The sequence below is a fragment of the Odontesthes bonariensis genome, chromosome 16 (genome assembly GCF_027942865.1).
Source record: "Odontesthes bonariensis isolate fOdoBon6 chromosome 16, fOdoBon6.hap1, whole genome shotgun sequence".
Taxonomy (NCBI): Eukaryota; Metazoa; Chordata; class Actinopteri; order Atheriniformes; family Atherinopsidae; genus Odontesthes; species Odontesthes bonariensis.
In genome coordinates, this window is record NC_134521.1 from 24,353,613 (window position 1) to 24,379,571 (window position 25,959).

Here is a 25,959-nt window from a genome sequence, read left to right on the forward strand (position 1 = left end):
CCCTGAGTTGTACCAGATGCTTGAAATCCAATTTTTAGTTTGAATGTTCAGGTTTTAAAAGCTTATTTCAAAGACGCACACAATTATTGTTCATAAAGTTTAGAAAGGATATAATTACAGTGTTCAGGTCAGATATATTTCATACTAATTCTTCACCTATTAGCAAGTTAACACTTGTAACACAATACTACGACACTGTTGATCTCATCTCTTGTGACATAACCCAATGAAATGGAGCGGTCTGGAAAGCTGCACTTTTCAAGACTTGTGACGAAATTAGGCGGAGATTTAGCAACATGTGCGTGTGAATGAATCCGAACAAACAGCTCAGGTGATCCCAGATCAACCAGATGAGCTGTATATTACAGGATTTGGCATTTTAATGATTTCCTGAAATTATGCAGGAAACATCTGTGCCTCGTCTGATCAGACCAAATCACACTGACCAATCAACACCAGCAAATCCAAACCTTTAAGTTCGTCTTTTATGTCACTGATTAAAGATCTGTTGTCTTGATGACCATGCTTTTACTTTGGCTTACGGATTACTACCGTTTCTATGTCTTTATGATTTATTTTTTCCCTTGGAATGAACAATGGACATTTCTCTATTCTTGCAAGTGAAGTATGCAGGATATCAGCAGGTGATCATTTTTCTTTGTACTCTCCTTCTGCAAAAACAAGTTAATGGAAGAGGGGAACAGGTTCAGCCCCGGTCCAGTGACAGCTGCGGCGCCCTCAACAATAAACCGTGACAGTATGGCCACACACATGCACGCTCACGCTGACGTGGTGTCTAAAGCCAGGGAAAAGCAGAGATGTGGCAAAGAGTGCAAACGGTAACATCATTGAGGGGCATTGTTAATACACATATCGATCGGGTTTCTTTTATTTATTCATCTATTTTTTTTATTATTATCTATTTATTTTATTTTTAAATCGACCAATACTGTGATACAAACACTTCTCGTGCACAAGCTCTGATTTAGTTGACATTTAACTCACGCCACTGATCAAAAGTACACTTGTTTACGCTAGGGCTGGGAATCGATCCGAATTCCCTAGATCGATTCGATTTCGATTCACAAGGTCACGATCCGATTCGATCCACGATTCGATATCGATCTATTTACAGACATAATGGAAATAAATACTGTCCAATAGACAAAACGGCCCCATGTGTTGGTGATTGTATCTGTGTATGTGTAAGAGGGACACAGAGAGAGAGAAGAGTCAAGTATCAAGTATTTATTTTAGTAAAAAATACAAGTATTATTTTGAAATGTAAGTAACATAACCATGGCAGAATTAACAATGACCAGAACTAAATAACAATGACCAAATAAAACATAAATAAATTAAAATGAACTGGCCCTCATATTGGAAAACTTCAAGCACCCCCTGCCCACAGTCTTTTAACCAGAGACTTGTGAAATGACATACAGGAGGTTGCTCATGTAACAGATGGCTTAATTGAAAAAAGAAGTCAACATCACACCGAAGGACAGACAGATCGTCACTGGACCACATAAACTAACCCCCAAGCATCCACACTTTATCTGCATCCCTTCTGGGCTTCTACCTGGACTGACTCTCTAATCCAAAATGTTTCCAAACATCTGCCTTCAATCCAGGTGGTGTTTTTAGTGATGCTGCTGATTCAGCCATTTTGCCGCCTTAAGTTTCGATTTCGTTTTGCCGGCACTCGCTTTCTATACTGCGCCTCCGCGTAAAAAAAAAAAAAAAAAATTGTGCCAGTCGCCTGGAGAAGATCGATCCACACATTTTTGGATCGATATCGTGTTTTTTGAGCGTGAATCGATATTGGATCGTGGATCGATTTTTTGAACACAGCCCTAGTTTACGCCTCTGGAGAAAGAGACAATCTATTCTTTACGTTCAAGGCGGATAACTTTGCACCGCCTTTCTTGAAGCTACAGAATATCCTCTAGTGGAAATCACCAGCAAATGTCTTCCTTTATCTTCCACAGTGAAGACTGGGAGGTCGATCAGAGAGGAGACAGTTTGCTGGAACATGGTGGATAGTGGCGGAAGTTGGGCGAGTTTCAAATTTTTGGATGGAAAAAACCTGCTCCCCCTGCTTTCTTTTTTTTTTTTGCTGAAACACCCTGCCTGCACTGCTATCCCAGCGACGCAGCAGGACTGGTTTCACTACTGTCAGCAAAACATGCCACAAAACATGGCCTGCTTGCTCTAAATTCTTTTCTTCTAGAGAAGTCAGTTTCCAAACTGTCCGTGATGTTTTTCTCCACAGTGCAGACTGTGTGTAATATGAGTCAATAGAAAGTTCGAGTTTTGTTTAAAGAGAAAAATAAATAAAAATCTAACCAAAATAGAAGTTTAGGCCAATATGGCACCAACGTTTCCATGGTAATAACAGTAAGGGTAAAGAAAGAAAAACCACAGACAATTCTACTTCTCAGTACTGTTTTAACGCTAGGCTGGCCAACACCGACTCTGCTGACTCATACACACTTTAAACAAGACTGGAGGACTGGCCAGCATTCATCTCTTTTTAGAAAGAGCACCAGCACACACACACACACACACACAAAAAAAAAAAAAAAAAAAAAACACAAGCGAACTGATGTAGAGGGTTGTTCAGAAAAAAACACAATCTGAAAGATCAACAGCTACTACTGAGCTTTAATGCAGTGAGTTAGGTTATCATCAATGCTTAAACTGAGATACCCAGTCACACTAGACTGAAGCCGCGTTCATTACCCAACATTGGAGATTATCTTGTCGTGATCTTTACTCAAGTGCAGCACAGCAAGTTCCGGAGAAACAAAAAAATCTTTTAAAAAAAATCTAAAAAAACTAAGAAAATTTGCTAAACCTGTGGGGCACCTGATAGCCCCTAAGTAAACAGCAAGACAAATGAATGGCAAACACAAGGAAATACAGAATATATTTTCAGCACTGATTTACTACACCAGACTGGGGACAACATTTTTCTATGTCAGATAAATAGAGAATGAATTTATGGTTTAATTCAACATATGACATGTTCTTATCAGAATTTCCTCTTTTTTTTTTTTTTGACATGTTTCCTTTTGGTCTGTGTCATACAGAGTTTACCAACAACAGCTATCAACCAACAAGCACCAGCACAAACACTTTGCCGTCCATATATGTGTAATGGTGGCTGTAATATGAAAAAGAGTCGGCTTCTTTTTAAGATAATCAGTGAAGATAAAGAACAACAACACGCAGCAGCTGGCATCTGGGTTTTCAGAGCTAAGAGGCCCAGCAGCTGTAAGTTATCCTGCCACAGTGCCATGGGGAGCTTCTGGCTATCCAGTCGGTTAAATAACGGCAGGCAGGAAATGAAGCATGCCGGGCTGAAGAACACAAACGCAGAGAGAGGGAGTTTTGAAAAATGGCAGCTGAATTGGCCTGCGATCGCTGTGACATTAGAAGCAAGGTTCTTGCAATCCAGAATGAGACGCATGCAAATTTCTTTCTTTAAGGTTACTAACCAGGAACAGGAATACTGGGGGTCCACGTCTTTGAATTCCTTCTAATATCCAGCATGTTATCCACCATGAGAAGAAGGAAAAGTTCATCTTTTAAATAGTCCAAGTTCAGGTTAAGTGCGTTTGTTTTGTGCTCCAAGCTGTGCGAGTATAAGAAGTTTCCTCAGAAAGGAGAAGTAGCTGCCTATCAGGCTTTTAGTAAGGAGTGTGTTCTCTCTCTGCTCACTTCTGTCTGTCTGTTTGCTGGCTCCAACTAAGTGTGTGTGTGTGTGTGTGTGTGTGTGTGTGTGTGTGTGTGTGGGGGGGGGGTAGCCTACTCATTTCCTGTCTGGATGTGCTTGTGGGCTAAAGGCGGGCAGGCTGCTCAGGAACACATGGCCATCCACTGCTCTGCCAGGGTTCCGCATTCCTCTCTCTCTCACACACACACACACACACACACACACACACACACACACCCTTCAGCTCCCACTCTATGACCCTTTACAAACCCCCTGCTGCTACTGGTACTCTAACACTCAGATACACACACACGTACACTCTGTGGTCCTTTGCAGGGCACTGATCTTCCCCCACCCAACCTTTCATTTAGTTATCAACTGACCCATGCTGGAATGGCACGCACACACACACACACACACACACACACACACACACACACACACACCCACGCACCGGTGCAAACTGCCTTGAGGTTATCGATATATGGCCATCTATTCTCTCTGCTACAGTTTGTCGGTCTACTTTGTGTTACAGTTGTTATTCTCCATGAAACATATGAGCAGTTAAAAGAAAAACAATATCAAGCTGCACTTGGTTTCAGTTCTGCTTATTCAGGCCACCCTCTCCTCTGAAGTTGCCACCAATGGGGAGTGTTTTGCAGTGTTTAGAAGTGACACGGATATTAAATTTATGGAATGGAATAGTAACCTGGAACTGCTTTGATAATTGTTCCTTGCAAATTAAAAAAAAAAACATAACTAAGTAAATTATTAAAATAAAATCTTGCCATTCAACACTTTTTCTCCAATGCAGCAGATTGAGTTTTACAAACGCACTGGAAAGCAGGGGAAGTCAACGTAGAATGGAGCATCTGTTCCCTAAATGCTGATTGGGCAATGTTTCTCTGACCACAGAGGGAGTTTGTGGCTGTTCCCAGCGGTGGCAACAAGCCTTCATTGTCTCAGTGGCAGCTCGCATTATCATGGCGGAAATGAGGCAAAAATTAGCGTGTCCACCCGCGTGTCGCGTTCAAATGACTGCTGATCGGTAATGGAGCCGATAAATACACCTTAACTGCTGCACTGTAATTTGGCCCTGGAATGACTACAGAATGCTGCCTTTACCAAGACAAAAGTCAGATGTTAGTGGGTCTAAGTGTTTTTTTCCCTCCTATTTGCTTCTGCCTGACAAACACGAGCCCCTTTCAAACCGGTAAGGGACTCAGAAAGATGGCGCTAGGAAATTTCCATTATTTTCTGGCCTTTTACAGATGAAAGTAGCTTTATGTCAACAAATTGGAAATGATTAGAACTTAATCCTAATCTCAATTTAAGGTACATTAGTCATTTTTGTTCTCCCCAACTCTATAATGGTCTTAAGAGGTAAATGATAATTGCAGTTAATCAAATGAAAACCACAATAAATGTTACAGCTGAGAAAGTTACCAATGACCTCTCTTGAGAGCTTCAAACATTTTTGTCATGGGGGTGCAACTCTTAAGAATAAAAATGCTGTTTCCTTTGACATGATTATTTGGTGATATTTGAATGTCCTGTCAAACCATGCTTCAGCCATCATCCTTCATTTATGACCAACACCCTTTAGCAGGCCAGAAAGTCAAAACTTTACCAGAAGAAATGACTAAATGCAATATATCTGCCCCCTCTTTTCTGTTTTGGGCATGTTTCTTCTGGTTCAGTCCAACTAAAATAACAAAGTAAAAGTAAACACTGAAGGCCGACCTCAGGCAATTGCAGTCACAGTCTTCCCCCACCCCCCCCCCCTGTAAAATCAATTCCAGTGTTTAAACAGGTGAAACACTTCAGTTAAAGGTATTTTGAGATGTTTTTGGCACTCCGATTGGTCTGCAGAGTACAGCCTAGCATTTTGTTTATCAAATCAGAAAATACTGTCGATGAACTGCTGCCCCTCTCTCCAAAGGCTCCCGTCATGTGTATTATTGCCTCTTGCCAGCTGGACAATGACCAGATTCATTGTATTTTGTTTCAAAAGTCAAATGCCAGAAATGTGACCCGAGGGTGGAGGGAATAAATATCCAGTACAGCATACACTTCAGCTGATACAGTCCAACGATATAATCAACAATATAGTCTTAGTACTCCACAATAAAGACAGGGCCCCTGTTACAAGGACTTCTGGTTGTACTTCTGGAGGTCTGACTCTGAGTCAAACAGCTTCTTTGACTAAATAAAGAAGCTTGGAGAATATCAGACCTCTAAATGTTTCCAACAGAATTGAAGCTTTTCCCCAGTTATTTCCACATATTTGGAAAGTTTACAATAAGAAAGCTCAAATCTACAAAACAAAAGTGAGTTCAGTCACAGGCTTCTTCAGCTCTGCTTTAACAAAGAACATTAAAAGAGGTCATTCCTGTCGACAGCAGTCCAACCATTAAAGTCCAACTGTTCCTTTGAATTGACATCCCCCTGTCTATTGATTCATGAACCAGTAATATTCTATAGAAAGAAAATCTCCAATAAAGTCCTCATTCATTGCAGCGCAGTTCTACGAGGACACAAATCTCTGAGTTTGGAGAAGTTTAAAAGATGAGGCGGCCCCCGTGCAGGCAGATGAGACCCGACACATCTTCTGAAACTTGAGATTATAAAAAAAAAAAAAAAAAAAGTCAAGAATTACACGGCTCGGGTTCAAGAAAAATTTCCTCTCATTTTAATTCGTGAAAGGATCAAAGATGTGGGAAATCTGTTCCGTGTTGCTCAACGTGAACTTACAAGCATTGGATGCAAGTAAGTGTGTGTGTGTGTGTGTGAGAGAGAGTGTGTGCGCACTCATATAGGTTCCCATACACATTAGTAAATCCCATCTTTTCATAGCTTACAGCTCTGTGACATGTTGTTTCCCCCATCTTCTTACAGCTTCACACACACACACACACACACACACACACACACACCCCTATCTTCCATCAGACAAGCTGCCATAGAGCAGCTTCACGTGCCATGTCAGACAAATCCCACGTCTGCTCACTATACACGACACCTCCTTGTCTCGTCCCATCATGATGTTGTTCTCTTGTGTTCTGTGTGTGTTGGTACATACCAGCACCTTGCCAGGTACATGTGCTCCTTGACAAAGACTGATCCGGAGAGCAGGATGTACCAACAAGCAGCGATGCTGTCTGGGCTGGAACAGAAGGAAATTACATGTGAAACAATGTTAATTACCCTGTTAATGAGGTCAATATTCCTTAACAATTGAAAATGTTATCATAATTGGACTCCCCCTATACTTTGGATTTCTGGGTTCTTTGAGGTGATTTTTAATGTCTTTTTTAAAATAGCTGACTAACTAAATATCAAATTAGTTTCAGTTGCATATTTGTGGCTGGAATTGCAGCAACAAATATGACATATGAGGAAAGCAAAGCGAGTCTCATCTGGAGACTGAGACGATGTAGAACATCCTTTTTTGACAGCTTCTGCTATTCGTTATGAGGAATACTTTTCCCCGTCACTGGGAAAAACATTTGCAAATTACACAATGATGAGAATAAATACAAGTTACAGCCATTTCCCTGTTTGCGGCTGTCATTCCCAAATCTAGTTATACATTCCTCTCATCCTTACATTAAGCGTAAGAAAGCAAGAATACTGATGTAATTATGCGTAAAAGCTAACAGAAAAGAAGTTCTCGCACTGTTGGATTTAAGCGAGGCCAATGTGATTAACTTCTAGTGTAGCTTCATTGAAGAGACCTTGATTGCTTTCATCTGCTGTCTGTATAAAGTGTGTGTGTGTGTGTGTGTGTGTGTGTAACTGAAAACTAATTGAACATGGCAGCCACTTTGGTCTGGGTTAAGGTACTTAAGTCTTGCCTCCGGAGGAGAGGCAGGAGAGAGAAAATGAGTGTGTGTTTATTTGATGCTAAATTAAACGCCCGAGTGTCTAATGTGATTCTAGTGAGCATGAAAATGCATCAACAGCATGTTGAGCTTCTCACTCATCTGTCTCTGTCCTCCCTCCATCTCTCACATTTCCTCCACATCCCAGCCACCCTCATCCCTCTTCCACCTTGCGCTCTCCTCCCCTGCTAATTTCTCATCTCGCCTCCCTCTGGACATTGCTTTTTCTTTCCTCCTTCTTCCTCTGTAGCATATCTCCTTTTCTCTCCTCTTTTGCAAGCATTCCTCCCATTTTAAGATGTGTCTTTACAGCTTTTCATTTGCTGCCATTTTCTACTTTCTCATTTCATCTCATTGTCAACCCTCTCCTACTTTCAGCAAAATTCATAACCTTTCTGACTTCTTTGTACACTACCATCTGCCTCATCCATCTCCTTCATATTCATTTATTCACACGCCGAGAAAGCCAGAAGTGAGGGCTGCTATCAGTGTTTTCAACCAGACAATTGCATCTTAAAACAACATCTCCAGCAGAAGATGAGAGGTTTAAAGTACATAAATTAAAGTACATGCAGCAGTTATTTTAACTCACTTCACAGTGAAACAAAAGTTATGTGCTGCTAGAAATGTTAATAAGCTAAGCAGATGGTACCATATTAAGGATATCTTTAAGTTTGACCAAGCTTATTTGTGGACATGGTGAAAGGATAAGTTTGGTGATATTGTATTTTTCTTTACCATCAACAAATCCCATTAACATCCCACTAATGACACAGCCTGACAAAAATTATTGAAATACGTCGTTGGGCTACATGAACATGGGCACAAACAGCTTTTTTTTCCCTGAAAAAGGTGCTACAGTTACATTACGAGCTCATCTATTAACTTTTTAAGAGAAGGGAGCACACGTTTGTGAGCCTTTTTTAATGTTCTAGGTCTTCAGTAGGGCTGTCTCGTGGCCTGAAAGATGAGACAGGGTGGAGAAGTCAAAGTATCTAGTGTGCTGTTTGGGAGGTTATGAACCATTCAGAAAATTCCAGAACACACACACACACATACATATATATATACATATATATATATACACATATATATATATATACATATATATATATATACATATATATATATGTATGTATGTATATATATTCATTCAGACAATCAGATACACTAAATAGAAGAGAAAATCCAATACAAGTATCCATTATATCCATGAATGGCAAAAATATGTGCATAACCAGGATTTGCAGTTCATTTCTAAGTGAAATTGGCATCTGGTGTGTTGCATCAATGTTGTGACAATAAGGTTTGAGTGGCTGCCCTGTTTTACATAAAACCCACATGTCTGTAACAGTCTGGTCTTCACAACACATGCTTGTGGAAGTATCATGGCAGAGAGAAAGGAGACCTCAGAGGAATCAGAAAAATAACTGCTGATGCTAATCGGGCAGAAAAATGTTCTGAAACCATCTGTAGAAAGTTTCCTAAAACATATCCATACACAAGCAGACCAATTGAGGAAATTCAAAGCCAGGAGATAAGTCCAAGAGCAGCTAAAGGTCTCTATGACAATAGCTGATGTTTAAATTCATGACATCACCATCGCGAGGAAAAAAAACGGTGTGTTTGACACAGCTTGAAGGAGGAGGCACCCGCTCTCAAAACCGAATACTGTAACCCATTTGCAGCTTCTCATGAAGCAGTCAGATTATGTGGATAAACCAGAAGGCTGTTGAAAAATGTTGTGTGGAGGAGTGAGACCAAAATAGAACATTTTAGTTTAAGAACAGTGTGCTATCTGGGAATGATGGCAGTAGTTGTATCAAGGTATGGACCTGTTATTCTACATCTGGGACAGGTCGCAGGCCGCATCAGATACTGAAAGCAAATGTTCACATATGTTTGCCACTCACTGATATGTAGAATTGAATGATTTACCATAAATAAATGTACTTGGAGCACTTGTGGGAAACCTGCTGATGCTTTAAGTCAGAAATATTGTAAATGCTTTATAAATTGTAAAGTAGCTTTATTGTTACTCTGGCAACCAAGCTTATTATTCAGATGCAAGTGATTTTTAGATCCTTGAACGCAACCAGGCTGCAAAGAACTGACAATTCAATGACACATTTGTCATAACCTAGCATGATGAAGTAGCAAAAACACTAAACCTAAAATTAAATGTTGGAAAGCTTATTTTTCTTCTTGCCTGAAGGCATTCTTATCTTTCACAGGAGACTCGTTCTAACTGTTCTAACATTCACCCCTGCTGAACACTTGCTCTCGGCACATACCTACTGTTAATGTGAAGGATGCCGTCATTGTGAAGCAGGGCAGAATATAAAGGAAAACAAATACAGAGGAAATGTAGCAGATCATGGCAGGAGCACATCCCGCTTGGCGTGAGCGCTTGTACTTACTAAAACAGGATGTGGTTGGCCTCGTGTCTCTCATACCTGGCTGAGGTACACATCGACCTGAGACAGACAGGCAAAGACGTTAGCTTTTTTGTCTCCAAAGACATCCTTGATACATTTTTCTCTCTTGCAACCCATCACACATACACCTTTTTTCCCCTCGGGAGGCGACCAGCTCATCCATTTTAGAGGACACATTAACTCTGTTAGCTTGGAGTGTTAAGATGGCTTACTGCAACCCAAACTACATTTCTTTTCTGATTTTCAACCATTTTTTCCCGAAACATTTTCTTAAGTAAACTCATTTTTTGAAAATACACAACCTTGCCTCTCCCTTCAGCCCACCCCTCGAAACCACGCCTTCAAAACACATGAACGTGCATGCTGTGGGTCGAGGTGTTCGGATGTTCCCGAGATCGAGGACGAAACTAGACGAGACCTCACGAGTGCTCGCGACACAAAATGAGGCGAGAGTGCTCACGTCTATTACTAGCTAAAAACAAAGAAAACAAAACAAAACAAAAAAAACTCACAAGTCTGTGAACGCGCAGGGGGGAGGGGTGAGGGGGGCTGACGGTTGATGGGCATGTCAGAATCCAATAGAAGTAACTCTCATCAGTACTTCTATTGGTCAGACATTTCCTCTTGCTACACCCTCTACACTGGACTAAAAGATTTCGGTTTTTTTCCAAACATTCTATTTTAGTGGGTGCAATGGGGTCGTGAGGAGGTTTTCAGACAATATGATAAAAAAATGCTCCAGAAAACATCACAGACCCCACCTTTAAAGCAGAACGTTCAAATACGTTTGGTAAAATATATATAAAAGGTCTAAAGAGTAATACAGCTTTAGGACAGGAAATAAGAAGAACTCACCGCAGTTGATGTTCCCTCAGGTGGGAGAGGACATCCATGCGGTAAAGGTGACAGTAGATTGTGTGCAGGTCCTGCAGGGGCATAAAGATGATAAATTCATTATTACTGAAAGAAAAAAAAAAAAAAAAAAAAAAAAAAACATCCATCAAGAAAGTATTACATTATCGTGTACAACCACACACCCAAAAAGGGAAGAACTTACATCTTCACAGATGTTCGTACACGTTATGCTTCAGTGACGACGCAGAGTGCAAGAACACACCTTAAACATCCTAAAACTGATGGTTTGGCGTTGGGGACTTCAAAATCAAAAGCTCATTGTTTACAGTGAGTGGAATGTGTCTGCACTGTGTAAATCACATCAAATGCTCTGAGCTGACAGAAGCCACTTGGCCTATGCCAGACACTGCCTGTCCAGTTGACACCCTCAAAGCAGACGAGACGGGCACACCACTTATGTGCCCACATGACAGCAGTAAGAGCCTCTCCGATATACCCACCCATTGCCTTAAAATAGGACTGTATCAGGGCCAGCTGTCAAAACATTTAGAGGATGACAGAGTGTATGTGAAGGGAGCGACCTCATTAGCACGTGTAGGATCACACAAACAGAACAGCTACTGGGGCAGCTACTTTTAACAGGTGGGACTCCACAGCAAAGACACTCTCAAACAAAAACCCGCGCTGTTCCACCTAAAGTTTCAGAACTAGGAAATATGCAGAAATTTGCTTCCGTGTCAAAAGTCTGATGAAGACACCAGCTGCTATAGCTGCCCGTTTCCAATCAGTACACAAGGTCAGTAAGCACGTCAATAAATATTGTGCATTTGTCTTTTTTGACGATAACGTACAAAAAAAAAAGGACTTCAGAACGAGTACTAAAAAAAAAATCTGCATTCAATTCTGGATTTTTCATGGAAGGAAATGAGGTGCATGTCATCCAACACGTTATCAGTCGGGTAACTTGTGGAAAACAGGTTCAATTCTAAAGTGTCTGTGGGATCACACTAAACAACAGAAACCGTACCACAGGTTGACTGACAGGGTTTTTTTTCCATGGCTGATGCCGACCTTTACAAATAAGGCCAAACAATGGCTGATACATGATGCCAATTTTTCTAAATGTTATCTGGCTATTTCAGAGTCACATGAAAGACAACTGAGCATGATATGCAACAACAGGATATGCGTGCCTGCTTGCTTATCCCAGTATTAAAGGGCTAGTTCGCCTCTTTTGACATGAAGCTGTATGACATCCCATATTAGCAATATCATTTATGAACATTGACTCACCCCCCGCTGCGTCCTGTGAGCCGAGTTTTGGCGTTGACGAAGGTAGTCCGGCTAGTTGACTAGGGCTAAAAAAATATATTGATATCAAGGGAGGCAAAAATAGCGCCAAGCGATGTGATGTCTGACTTTTTCTAGATCGATGATTTTGTGATGCAAATGTATTACTCTTTTGAACGCATATTGTTTTAAGAAGCAAGACGCTTTATTTTTTTAGCCCCAGCCAACTAGCCAGACTACCTTCGTCAACGTCAAAACAGGGCAGGAACTCAGCTCACAGGACGCAGCAGGGGGTAAGTCAATGTTCATAAATGATATTGCTAATATGGGATGTCATACAGCTTCATGTCAAAAGAGGTGAACTATCCCTTTAAGGTAAGCCTGTTCCTTTGTTAGGATCGTTTGCTGCATTACATACGCTGTGGAATGCTGAGAATGAAGATTTGATGATGATATGATATGATTTATGGTTTTTGAGTGGCTTTTTGTGTTTTGTGGTAAAAATGATTCCTCTAATGTCTTTGTGTAGCTGGTGTGGCTCAAAAGAGATCTGATGGTATCTGTGGGAAAGAAACCCAATCCACAAAGACCCCACCACACAACCCACAGGGTCCCAAAGGATCCAATGTCCCAGTACCAGACACTCCAAGACCCTCTCAGATGTTCTCTGTCCACGCTCAGACTGGTCAGTGCTCTTTTGGCTGCATGAGGAGGACCTACTCAACAGGAGATCATAAGTCACAGCTCAATGCTTTAGGTCCCGTTTGACTGAAGTGGTCATCTTATACTGGCAGCGAGAAAGTGTCCCACACTTTTAAAACAATCATACCTAAACCAAATACACGTTTCTCTAATGATCTAAACTAAATCAGAGCTGCTGTTCATCAAAAGTATACAAACAAATCAAAACAGCTGCATTGCTTTGATCCAAAACGAATAAATCTGGCGAATAAGTCTTTGGTGGGGAAAATTCTAATGCTCTGCGCTGCCTTTTCCACACTGTCGGTTTTGTTTACGTACAGCTGAAACAGAGAGGATAATTTCATTTGAAGCATCTAATAAAAAATACTGACTGTCCTGTCCGCTGTTTCGCTGCTAATTCGATAAAGTTGTAAAGAAGAGTGATGATACGCACACTCGTGCCACGGCTCTATAAATGTGATCCATGAATGACAGGAATTATCAAAGCAGCAGATCCAAAGAGAAAGGAGCATGAATACTGTCATTTCTGCCGTGTGTATTTGGATGTAACCATGTGATTCATGTGCTGGAGTCCAGCAGTGGGAGGAATGGAGAGCATTTAATGCGATGGACCAACACAACCTTGAAGCGCTGTTGGCTCAGTCTGACAGAGGAGGTGAAAGCTGGGTGAGTGAGCGGGAGGAGGGAGAAAGTAAGCTAAAGGAGAGCAGGGAAAGGGCAAAGAGGGAGTGACGGAGTACAGCCAGAGCAAGGAAAACATCAAGCAAGAAAAGGAGGGAGGGAGACAAGGAAAAACATTTGAGGTGAGAGGGAGGGTGAGAAAACATATCAGGTGAATTCCTGCCTGCCAAGATAGTTCCTTTTATTTTCTATTGGACAGACTGTCAGGCTGGAACAAATCTGAAGTTCATTACAGATACTATGGTTGTAGTCTGGCCAAAACATTAAAGCCGTCTCCTTAATAGCGCGTAGGTGTAGCTCGTGGACCAAGACACTTCCAGGACACTGGCACTGGATCTTTTGGGTCATGTGTGCTGCTGGGTAGGGAATCCCTGAACGAGGCATGTTCAAGCACATCCCAAATTCATGATCAAACTGGTTCGTTTTTGGGGAGAGTATATACCTTGGGGGCTTTTAAAGTCTTTATCAAAATATATTTGATGAGACCTGTGCTGTCAGGAGGAGCAACTTCCATTGGCACGAGCAACATGCACGGAAGCGCCTGGACCTAAAGTCTTCAATAGGGCTGTGCAAGATATATCAGTTCAGCATCAATATCGCAATAGACACATGTGATGTTAAGGAGGGCAAATTAATTCAAACGCTCCATGAGACAAACAGGAAGCTTGAAGTGACCTTATTTACCATCGCTAATGCAGAAGAGAAGTCGGCGAAAAGGTGTTGTCGGCGAGTAACATTCAGAGTTCTGCACAGGCAAACAAGTGAAGACGATAGCTGAACACATTGCAGAAAGACACAGCTGACAGGGGGCTTGAGTTGATTCATTTATGAAGACTAAAGGCGGAGCTTTCCGTTAGATCAGATCAACTTCTCCCAGACCAAGAGAAACAACGTGATCACTCATGCAGGAGTCATCAGAGCCACTTGCAGAGGCTGGGCCATTGGCCCCATCCTCTCTCCATGCACTTCTCTAACTATGTGTGGTTAATCGTTCTGACTGAATTTGTGTTTGGGACTCGAGTCCTCCAGCTCCTTTCCAGCAGAACTTGGAGAAAAAGCTCACGCCTCACCTTTTCCTTAATTATTCACCCTGCTCACTGCTGAGTGAGTATCACAGGGAGCCTCATTATGACAATGGGAGCAGTAATGAGGGCCCTTCAGTAAGAGGCGCAGAGGGTGCCTCTCAACTCAGGTGTTTGTTCATTTGAAACTAGTTTTATAGCATTTAGCAAGTCTAATTAAAGTGTCCTGACGGAATGTGATTAAATGCTGACTGGCATTTCACACTTTCAGATTTTTTTCCAAAAGTCTCCAGAAGAAAAAAAATATTCTTTCCATGTAAGAGCTCAACTCTGAAGGACAGAGAGCATGACCTGGATAAAGGCATTACAGGAAGAGTCGCAACCTCCGTTCACTGATCTTGAGGCAGAGACGGAGAGCATGGGGAAAGCCTGCTTTGCAACAGTGAGAAAGTGGAAGTGCATTGACTTCAAATCACTTTTAACTGTGTTAGTGAACACAACAAACTGCTGCAGTAAGCACTCCTGTCGTGCAGAGCCTGCATGCGTGAATGTACGGCATGCACGTGCATGTTGGTACACAGAGCCCTCAGGCGGAACCTGGCATGGTGGGTAAGATAGAGCCAGACAGCCCCATCACCCACCCCACCCCTGCTTGTTAGAGAGTTCCTGGATTATATTAAATGCTCTGCCACACGTAGAAACGGTGATTCTTTGGATATTGTGGCACACACACAAGGCTGTCTGCTTGTGTCAGCTGTAAAGCTAAATATAACCAAAACTCGCACATGATCCAACAGTGATTTTATTACAACAGTTTTGACTACAACAACTACTACTACTGACAGGCACACCCATAACACCAACTGTCCCCATTTCATGCATTGATTGGGGAAAAGCGGGTCACCAATGGGCCACACAGACAGACAACAGGATGTCAGAGGATGGGAGATCCCCCAGACACGGTACAGTTATCACTGTGCAGCCACAGTGCTTGAATGTGAACTCTGAGTGTGGCATTAGTGGCCTGGCTTTTGATTATAATGCAGTGGTGTCAGAAACCCAAACCCAAAAGTGACAAAATATCACCATGACACTGCTGTGGTTGTTACTTATGTACAGGATTCAGGTTCAGAAGTGGTTCTTTACAGACAGTAATTCCTATTTTTCATGTAATATCGCACTTAACAAGTTTTGTGTGATTTCAACTCGTGAACAAATGAGTAGGCATCGCTTAACATCTTAAACATCACTGACGCAACCAATTTGATATATCAGAGAATACTTTTGAAAACTAAACAGGCCCATCTCCAACTACCAAAGCAGTGTGTCTCTTTTCATTAGACTGAAGCCCAAGTGTTGTGTGATGTTGCTGAAAGCAACATTCCTCACTGACTTCTGACCTCCGGTCTGTCCTCCCAAGAGACTAATGATGTGGCCTTACGACCCCATCTGTGATTAGGGCGTCACTACCTCAGGAGAGGCATCCTTTAACTCATCACCAGCTGAGACTGAGAATTTCAATTAAAGTTGTATGGTTAGACACTGAAAAAACACTTAAAATGACTGTCTGGGATTTTAATGGCTTTGTTTAATTAAATTGCACCTGCAGACTTTTCTATAAACACCACCTGCTTGTCAGACTACTTATTTAAGTCCAGTCAGGTACTTTTCTAGTTTATGACCAACAGCTTGAAACCAAATGTGACCCCTATGATAGGAAAACATTCCTCTGTCTCTATCAGCTGCACACACTCAGATAAAAAGTTGCTGTTGGCCTCATCAGCAACACAACTGATGAGACAAATTCAGAATCAAGTTCAAACATCTTTTAGATGGACTCCGAAGAAACATCCGAAAACCACTGCCAACAGCAGCTTCACGAACATTCAGGAGTCCTCTGAGCGCAATGTTTTTCCAATATGCACCATAAACACCGCAGTGATGATTCATTTTCAAAAAAACAAGCTGCAAAAATGTTGAACTAACAGAGGAAATACCTTAAAACCGGACGCCCTGAAGTGTGGCTGTTAAACCAACAACAAGAAAAATAGGTTGATGAGAGATGATCATTGATGCTTTGAGCTTTTGCTGGTGTGTGTGTGTGTGTGTGTGAGAGTGACTCAGGTATAACTACAATGCTGCTGCCACCTTCTGGCAGACACATCGCTCTGTCTTTGTCCAACAGATGTCCCATTTCTACCTACAATCATTCAGTATTTAACCAGTCTGAGAAGGTTCGGGTACACGTACCCATTAGGACAGCAGGAAACGAGAGCACTTCTTTTTTCACTAAATTAATAACATGAGGATGTGTCAGCACTAACATACACAGACCTTGAATCTTAATTTCGTGGAGCCACCCTGCTTCCATTTCCCCCAACCCTGACAGGATCCTGACATTTTGATATGTGACTATCTTAAGTATGTGTTAGTCATACAGAAACATGCTGCAGCAGCACACAACTAAAACTAGTACATCACAACGTTTTTTTTGTCCCACCCACCACATTTCTTTCTCTCCAATCAAGAGCCAGCACATTGGTGCAGACGTCTTGATATGAAGAAGCACTCCTACATAAGACGGAAAAACTATGGGTTCAAAATTTTTTTAAAAGCTGTGTTAAAACCTTCCAATTAAAGAGTCTCCTGCTTTTTAAACTACAGACCTTGAGAGGTTCAATTTTGAGTTTTTCTACAAAGCCAACAAAGCCCATTCAAACCTCTTCCTCCTGTGATGGTGAGGAAAACACTGACAACGTGTTGTTGCCTTTGTGACTTGTCAGGAATGAACGGGGGTCCCGTCCTTAGCTTCGTAGGATGTACAATGAACCATTAGCCCACACACGCCTCCACCAGAATGTACAGTATGCCGGTCGAGTCTGTCACTAACACAGAGAGGGTACTGTCAACACACGATACAACATGCCCATTCAAGCTGGAAGAACAAACAGCTTAGCTAACATCCTGCCTTCATAACTGGCCTTGAATAGTTTCATCACATTGACTACAAGGTCCCCAAGACTGTGTCAACACTTCTTGGCATAAAAGGCCAAAAAGCTAGGGTCAAACCCACCTCAGTCTCATGAAGTGGTCAATTTGACATACTATGCGCTGAGAAAATGCAAGTACAAGATAAACATTATAAAGAACACTAAGGATGAGTAGTACAGTGTGGCCATTATATTTTTTTATTCAACAGGCTGAGCTGAAGTTCTGCTAAAATGACATTTATATATTCACAAACCCCACAGCCCGCGTCTTCACGTGGCTCTGAGAAATTGCAGTGACGATACAACATCCCAGACAACTTGTCAAATTGCAGCTTCTATATGAAAGCTGTAACACTCGGATGATTTTGTAACAGGGTAGCTATACTCTGGAAATAGAACTGCTCTGCTCTGCAACAACCGTTCGTACGCACAGATTTGTTCTTAAATCGTGCGTACGAGTAATTTAAGAGAATTTGCGCATTCACCAATCTTTTCGTATTTTACGTTTTCTTTCAGGTACGAACAGAATTTACGAGTGATCCAGACCTGTCCTAGGAGTTTAGCAAAATAGTCCGCTGTTATTCCAATCAAGTTTGCTTGACTAATGGATTGTAAATTTAATTACTTTGAAGCAAACATAAATAAATATATACATTATACCCCATAATGATGCTGACATTATTTTGTTTGACTTAAATTATGCACTAATTGAAGGTTAATTTGACTCTGTATACAACAAGGTCAATGGGAAGCATAACCAGCGGCTGACTTGCTACTTTTGGATGCCTTAGCGCGTCAGGCTCTTGGAAGAGACCGTGTAGATATCCATATCCAATGGCTGACATCGCGATTAAGATTGCCAAGGACTGTGCTGCTGCAAATATGCAGCTTGCTACAGCCACAATTCCAGAGAGAAACACGCCATCAAACCCAATTCCACCACACTTCCAGGTCCTCACCACCTTTAGATTTTTGGCCACGGGAACCTTTCAGAGGGAGATTGGAGACAGATCGGGTGTGTCCCAGTCCTCTGTGAGTCGTGCGCTCTCTTGGTCATCAAAACTCTCATCAGTTTATCACCCATGGTACATCAGATTCCCATACACCGCTATCCAACAAGTACAAATGAAGAGGGACTTTCATGCCATGGCTGGACTGCCAAACATAATTGGAGCACGAGACACATATACGCATCAAAAGCACCCGTGCCTTTTGGAGCACACTGAGGTGGGTGTGTCTCGATACAGCGGGGGGGTAAACTGCTCTATAGCCCAGAGAAGGCATGCCAGATTTGCACAATATTGCCATGAACGAGGGTCTCCTACTACCTGAACCAGCCCAGGCAGACCCCCCTCATTAACCGCCCCAGCAAATAGCCATCAGGCAACAAGTGATTGCACGGCTTTAGTTGCAGTCATCGAGCGCCTGCTACATAAGAAGACGAGACTTTTTTTTTTTTAAAGCTATTTTCATATCAAACCATTTCTTCTTTATTTCAGTGACATTACGAACTGCAGGTGACACACTAACAGCGCTCGTAACTGCTTCCCATTTCTTCGCTTTAGCAGGTCCCGTAATTCCTCTGCTGACACTGCTAAAAATGACAGATTTTCCTTTTTGGATCTCTGAAAGCAGAAGTTCAATCTCAGAGCCCATAAAGTTGTTATATTTGCACCTTGATGCCGTTTTCATGACTCAACACTCAGTGGCACAGGAGAGAGGAAACACAGCCTTATATGGTATTATTTTGGGCGTGGAGTATGCAAATCAACTATCCTCGTGCACGTGCACTTAAAGGGGAACTCCGGGGCATTTGAAGCGCGTTTCCATTGCTAGAGGTTGTCAAATACTGATAGTAGGACACAGAGAGGTGCAAATCTGCGCTCCCTGTGTGGAGATCGCGCTGTTCGCACAGCGTGTCATGCGAGGCTAATACGTGGTGGCTAAGGGGCAACTGCTAACCCTTCCACGTAAAACAACAACTTGCACACAGCAGAAACGTCACACCACTTTATAAACCATCCGACAATAAAGTCACAAGCCTTACCATCAAAACCATATGCATGGTTCTCACATTACTGGCATGGGGACAATATTACTGGGCATGTATTGTTGTAATGTTTTAAATACTTGAACGCAGTTTTTCTAGAGAAGATAATTGTTTTGTATATGGGATTATCGTCCATCGACTCTTTTGGGCTTTCACATGCGCGAGCCTACAACCAGCCGGTGAGTTACATGCTGTTTATATAGTTGTTTTGTAACGTCCCCATGCCAGTAATGTGAGAACCATGCATATGGTTTTGATGGTAAGGCTTGTGACTTTATTGTCGGATGGTTTATAAAGTGGTGTGACGTTTCTGCTGTGTGCAAGTTGTTGTTTTACGTGGAAGGGTTAGCAGTTGCCCCTTAGCCACCACGTATTAGCCTCGCATGACACACTGTGCGAACAGCGCGATCTCCACACGGGGAGCGCAGATTTGCACCTCTCTGTGTCCTACTATCAGTATTTGACAACCTCTAGCAATGGAAACGCGCTTCAAATGCCCCGGAGTTCCCCTTTAAATACACACGGGTGGGATTCATCATTTACGCAGGTCGTTCACACACTTTTTCCGAAGTTAAGAGCGTTTGTTGAATCTGACGTGGCGTGTTCGTACGAGACCTTCTTACGAAAAAAGTGAGAGAAATTTAGAATAAAAATACGAAAATGTTCTTGCATGAGGCTCATTGTGTCATTGGAGTCCAGACTCTACTATGAAGCCATGCTGTTGCATGTTGCTCTAAAACCTCTATATACCTTTCATAATTCATGAAGCCTTTCCAGATGTGCAAGTTGACAGTTACTATAGGCACTAATGCACCAGCATACCGTCAGAGATGCAGGCTTTTGAACTAAGAACTTATTACAAGCCAGATGGTCTCTCTCCTCTTGAGTCTGAAGAATGAGGCTCTGCCTCCCTGTGGTGCTCTTTTTCTACACCAAATCATGTTACTGACCAGTTGCTAATTAACCTAATTAGCGGAAACGTGTTCCTCCAGCAGTTTAATTTCTGTACCACTTACTTTTCCAGATTTTGTTGGCCTATCCCAAGTCTTTTAAAAATACGTGTTCAAATCAAATCAAATTTATTTGTATAGCACATTTCATGTACAAACAGTTCAAAGTGCTTTACATAAAATAAAAGCATTGCAGCAGGGAGTGCAAGAAGCATTAAAAATACTGTTGCCTCCAACCAATCCAAGATGAGCTCACGTTTTTGGAATTGGAGTTGAATTCCTAAACCCTGTATGATTTAAACCTAAGTACCTACTTTGCCAGCAGTGATCCTGGCCTATCATAATTTCAGACAGGATCATTATCCATTGAACATGCAAGCTCCCAGACGATCCCCTGCTCCAAAATGCAGTTAAGCCTCATCGCTGTTGGTATCCGTGTGAGGTCTCAAGGCCACTTGCAGAGGTCCCCTCTTTTACCTCACAATGCAGCCTCTTTTCCACTTGAGAAATAAACTTTTTTTTTCCAGCAACAAAGCCAGGTCGGAGAAAGGAGGTTTGAAACACTCACGCAGAAAGCTTTAAAGCTTTAACCACAACGGGACTCAGCTGAAATAAACACGCAAGAAATTGCAGCAAATCACTGCAAACACAAGCTGACAGAAGCTGACGTCTGCTAAGAAAAAACGCTGAAAACAAATACTGCACAGTGATAGCCCTGGAGAGTTCCCACTCTATAAAAACTTTGGTGTTGGCTTCATAAAAAAGCCAGTGACGACAGTCGTGGTGCTGGTGGTGGAACGGGTTACGAAGACACCAGGAAAAAGGAGGAGGAAGAGAGGGAATGACGCAAGTCACCGCATGAAAAGAAAAGCCTCAGATAACTCCACTTATGTGATGGTAAAATCAGCAACAAAACTTGTGGCGCTCAAGAAAATGGCAGCCCTTATAATACCAAACAGGAGATAATAGACGTGAACACTTAACAACGTTTTAAACCAAATCATTCCAAACAAATTCTCACTTTGCAAGCGCCGCATCAACATTTCTGCCTCAGTTTTGGGAAGGTCTGGGACCGGTTTACTTCCCCTATAAGCGGGTCCAGAGCAAGTCTGGCCCTGAAAGCGCCACACCAGCTGCCATCCTTTCACCAGCCAAACCAAACAGCCCCACACATGTGCACAGAAACACTCCCACACACAGAAATGGAAAATCTGACCCTTTATGTAATCTTAGCTGCAGTTTTTCTTGCTGAAATGAATGAAACAAGTCACAAGAAGCTTCTTTTATGACTGCAATGAACTTTAAGTTTCATTCGAAGTTTGTTTACTATTGTCATTTTTACACTGCATGCTATGTGACAGCTGGCTGAAACACATTTACAAGTTGATGATTTTAGGCAGAAGTAGGCCATTCTATGCTCTTCCAAATATGCTTTACTTTTTGGCTAAAGACAACGATGCAGGGAAATACTCATTTGAAATTTGTTTACTGATTTCAAGTCAATATTGGTACATGAAACTACCCTTGCAATGCAATGCACCCCATACTAAACACGGGGCTCCCCAATAGCTTCCAAAAATCTGAAAAGATGCAATGACTCGTGGTTTGAAGTTGAAGCAATTTTGCAGTTTCATTCCTATACTATAATGTACCACAGGCCCAAATTAGCTGTTGGTTGTTTGCTTTCTTAATTAGGCTATCTTACACAGCATTTAAAGAGTGTCTTCCACTATCCCCTTTTCCCTCCCATGAGCATCATCTTACTTTGTTCTCATCTATCATCTCCTTGGGTTCACAGGAATACAGTCTGCACCCATTGCTTCCATTTCCTAAGCTGTGAATACTATTTCACGGTTAGTTTTCATGACTTCAGCCGTAAGTTTTGAGAGTTTGACACTTGGTGCTAAAGAGCTTTTCATCACCTGAGGTTTAAACACATTTATCTTCTCCCTCCATTACCCCACTCTGTTTTTCTGCTGGTCTCTGTGATGGACAACACAGCAGCCGGCGAGAGGTCTGTTCAGAGCAGCAGAATTTACAGACAAAACTCACAGTACTGAGCTGAACTGCTGGCCAGACGGAGCTCCGCTAGCAGGCAAAGGTTTGGGGGTGGACCGCTATGCTTAGGCAGGCACACAAAGAGAAATGTGCAAACATGAAGAAGCATGTAAATGAATACTGCGGCTCTGGCTTTCTACAGCAGCCAAATTAAAGTCGGCAATGTACGCACCAGCTTGGTCTATGCATATCTGTCATCTGCATGGCCTCGTAGCCACGGGCGAGCTGTCAAATAGCCAGGTTATGGATAGTTGATCTCTTTCACCAATGTGTTCAGACAGGCAGCTCCGCTCTGCTTCTCACACTCCCACTGCAGTGTCATAAATCAAAAACAGAACCAAGCAGCATAGCAAAAACAAATTGTGCCAAGTGTATCGAAGCTGGGTTTGCTAGCTTTAGCTTGCCTTTGGGACAAGAAAAATTATTTCCATTCCATTTGGTTTAGTTTCATTGGAGCCTCAGATGTTTCGGGAGCCCCCAGGGTCATAAAAAAAAAAAAAAAAACAGGTGAAGCAGGAATCTATAGTGTCCCTGATGGGAGCAGCCCACACATCAGCGTAATTGTACCACCACTACCAAGGAATGGGACTCGTATGCACGCTTCATTATGCCTGAAGGCTTCCTATAATTGGAGAGTTAGGCCTAAAAGCCAACATTTATGTTAGCAGAGACAGGAAACAGGGAGCAGATTGTTAGCAGCTAAGCTACAGATTAGACCAGAAACTGTAAACTCTGTAGAGCTAAAGTAAACCTTAAACTCTCTGCAGGAGGATTATATAACAACCCTGAGCAAGAACATGTGGACAGTGCCAACATTCACATAAAGTTTGAATATATTTGCATGGTGTGTTATGCTGAATCACAACATCTGAAGCTCATCAGACCTCCAGCTGCCTTATACTGACACACCAAACGTACACAAAGCCCTGCCAGTAAAGGGCTTCTTATCTATGTACACAGCCAGACACAATTTACAGCTGAAGATTCGGCAGGAGGCTGACAGAATAAACATTTTCTCTAACTCACTCAACTTGGAATTCTTAAAATTTTCTTAGTGTGTTGTAATAATAGATTTCCTGCCCTAAAACCAAGCTAATAGAAGAGGGTAATGTAGTCCAGACCCCTCCAGTCAGGAGAAAATCCTACTGTATTACTAGAATCAATATTTTAAGGCAATTTAGAGACCTAAGTGGTACTTGTTGCCTTTTTTTTTTTTGTTCCCTCTGTCTGGACTTGAGATGTTTCTTCAGTGATACAAATGTTTCTGTGTATTAGCACACTGACATTAAAAAGCTTTAAACACAGCAAATCTCTGAATGCACACTTTGATTTGCATCGTCAGCATATCTCTTGTTAATGCACATATTGCAAGAGATCCCTGACATCAGTACAGCTTAGCCTCACTTTAACAATCTCAAAGGATTTGTGTGGGGAACTTGTTTCCGTTCGGAGAGATCCATCAGTCTCCATCTGCTTCTCTGACATGCCCACTTATCTGCTCTCTAAGAGCACACCCCTGTCATCCTTCCCCTAACACACCATGAATAAGGCCATTGAGATGGATCCGACCCGCAGCAATGAACTCGACTGGGTGCAAACCTCCCCAATTTCAACTGGAAGTTACTTCTGGGAAATAGATGGTATGCGGTTCACATTTTTCTCTGTGATGGATGCAAATTTGCACGTACTGGATTATCATAAATGTGTCTATATAACTGATAAGAAATGGAATAGGCAGACAGTATTTGATCTGATAGAGTGGGATGATTGCACTGTGTCAACGTTTTTGGGAGGAAATAGCAACATGTGAAGTATGGTTGCACACTCTGAAGGACGAAGCTCAATTTTACATTGTTACAGTGTCAAAAAAGTCCACTAGCAAACACTGTGTGTTTCAATTTGCTTGATTTCTTAAATTCAATAGGATTTTTAAAATCACAAATGATAAATATTAGATATCCCTATTCCTTTTTGCAAGACTCCCCTCAAATAACACAATCTTAACACGTCTGACACATTAAACACACTCGCTGTCCACTGCCAGTCACTTTCGATAACACTTGTAAAAAGCCGTCAGATGCTAATGCAATCTTGAGCGCCACCATGTTTCTTTGTCGAATACAAATGTGCTGGTGAGGTAGGCAGGATGTTCGGGGAATCCAGCTGTCACATTCCCAGCATTCCAGAAGAGAGTGTCAGGGCTTTGTTATCAACCATGTCTGCAAAGGAGTTGGTCAAACAAGAAACATAGCTATCCAAACAATGACTGAGTGAGTAAGAAAGCAGAGGACAAGAGGAATTTCCATACGAGCAAAGTAGGGAAACGAGTGCTTGTGAATTGAAAGCAGAGCGCTGAACAAATAATAAACACTGAATAAAACCTGCAAATTAGTGACTGAACAAGACTGATGAAGTGGGTAACTGGAGTAAAAGTGTGTGGACTACAGCTCCTCTCCACAATGTTGAAAAGCGCCTGCACGCATAACCGCTCCTGTGTTGCACAATTCCGCTGCTGGGAAGTCAGCCCCAGGTGAACACTGCTGCATTCCACGTGGGCGGAATTTGCATTTAGTTTTAGGGGGCTTTTGGTTACAGAAGAAACTTACAGATGCTGTCAAAAGATTATTGATGTGCGTTTTTATGCCGGAATCATCACCAAAACATCCCACAACCAAGGAGAACCAGCGCATACTCGCATGCCTTCGATCCATTTTCACACGAGGGCTGAGGGAGGCGGAGGAAGGTTTACATCCAGCCTGGCTTCATTCTTGTGAAGCTTGAAAAGAATGGCAAGGTAGAAGCTTTTGGCGTCAGTCTCTAAGACAAGAATGTTGTCAGTACCAGTCTTTGCAGAAAGTTTCTTGTTTTCACTTAACAAAACCATTGTGTCGAGATCTCTTATCTTCCAATCCCAAATTGCCTCCACCTGCAGCAGATGAGTCGATAACCGTTTTGAATATTAAAATATCAGGTGAGCTGCTGCTGCTGCTGCTCATGTCCATATACGGTCAGAGAAAGAAGGCCATAAAAACAGATCACGATTGACTCAGAAGATGTTTAACCCCAAATCACTGCTTCCTGCTACTGCTAACAACTCTTTCTTTGTCTTCCGACTACACTGACAACTTTCCCGTTCACTGAAGCAAAGCCTATTTTATCCAAAGTACAAAACATTACAACGTAATAAAAGCTATTGCTCTTTGTTTTATGCCAAAGTCTGCATAATGTGCCATGAAAATATCGACTCCCTCCTTGTTGTTTCAAAGTAGAAGAGAGGGGCTCGGGGCCAGGGGACAGAATGGAAAGCAGAGGGGAGAG

At 42.1% G+C, this 25,959-nt stretch overlaps 1 protein-coding gene across 9 annotated transcripts in view; it reads right to left on the reverse strand.

Moving 5' to 3' along the window:
• rapgef6 (Rap guanine nucleotide exchange factor (GEF) 6) overlaps positions 1–25,959 on the reverse strand; it is a 134,415-nt gene that overhangs the window by 92,729 nt on the left and 15,727 nt on the right. For 8 of the 9 annotated variants that reach the window (XM_075486666.1, XM_075486664.1, XM_075486665.1 and 5 more), the window contains exons 2-4: positions 10,899–10,969; positions 10,026–10,082; positions 6,804–6,887 (exon numbers count right to left, since the gene is read on the reverse strand). In XM_075486666.1, coding sequence (XP_075342781.1) covers positions 6,804–6,887; positions 10,026–10,082; positions 10,899–10,969 — 212 coding nt within the window. Of the gene's footprint in view, positions 1–3,503; positions 3,770–6,803; positions 6,888–10,025; positions 10,083–10,898; positions 10,970–25,959 lie in introns of those variants that run through there. The other variant, XM_075486668.1, reaches the window with a different exon arrangement.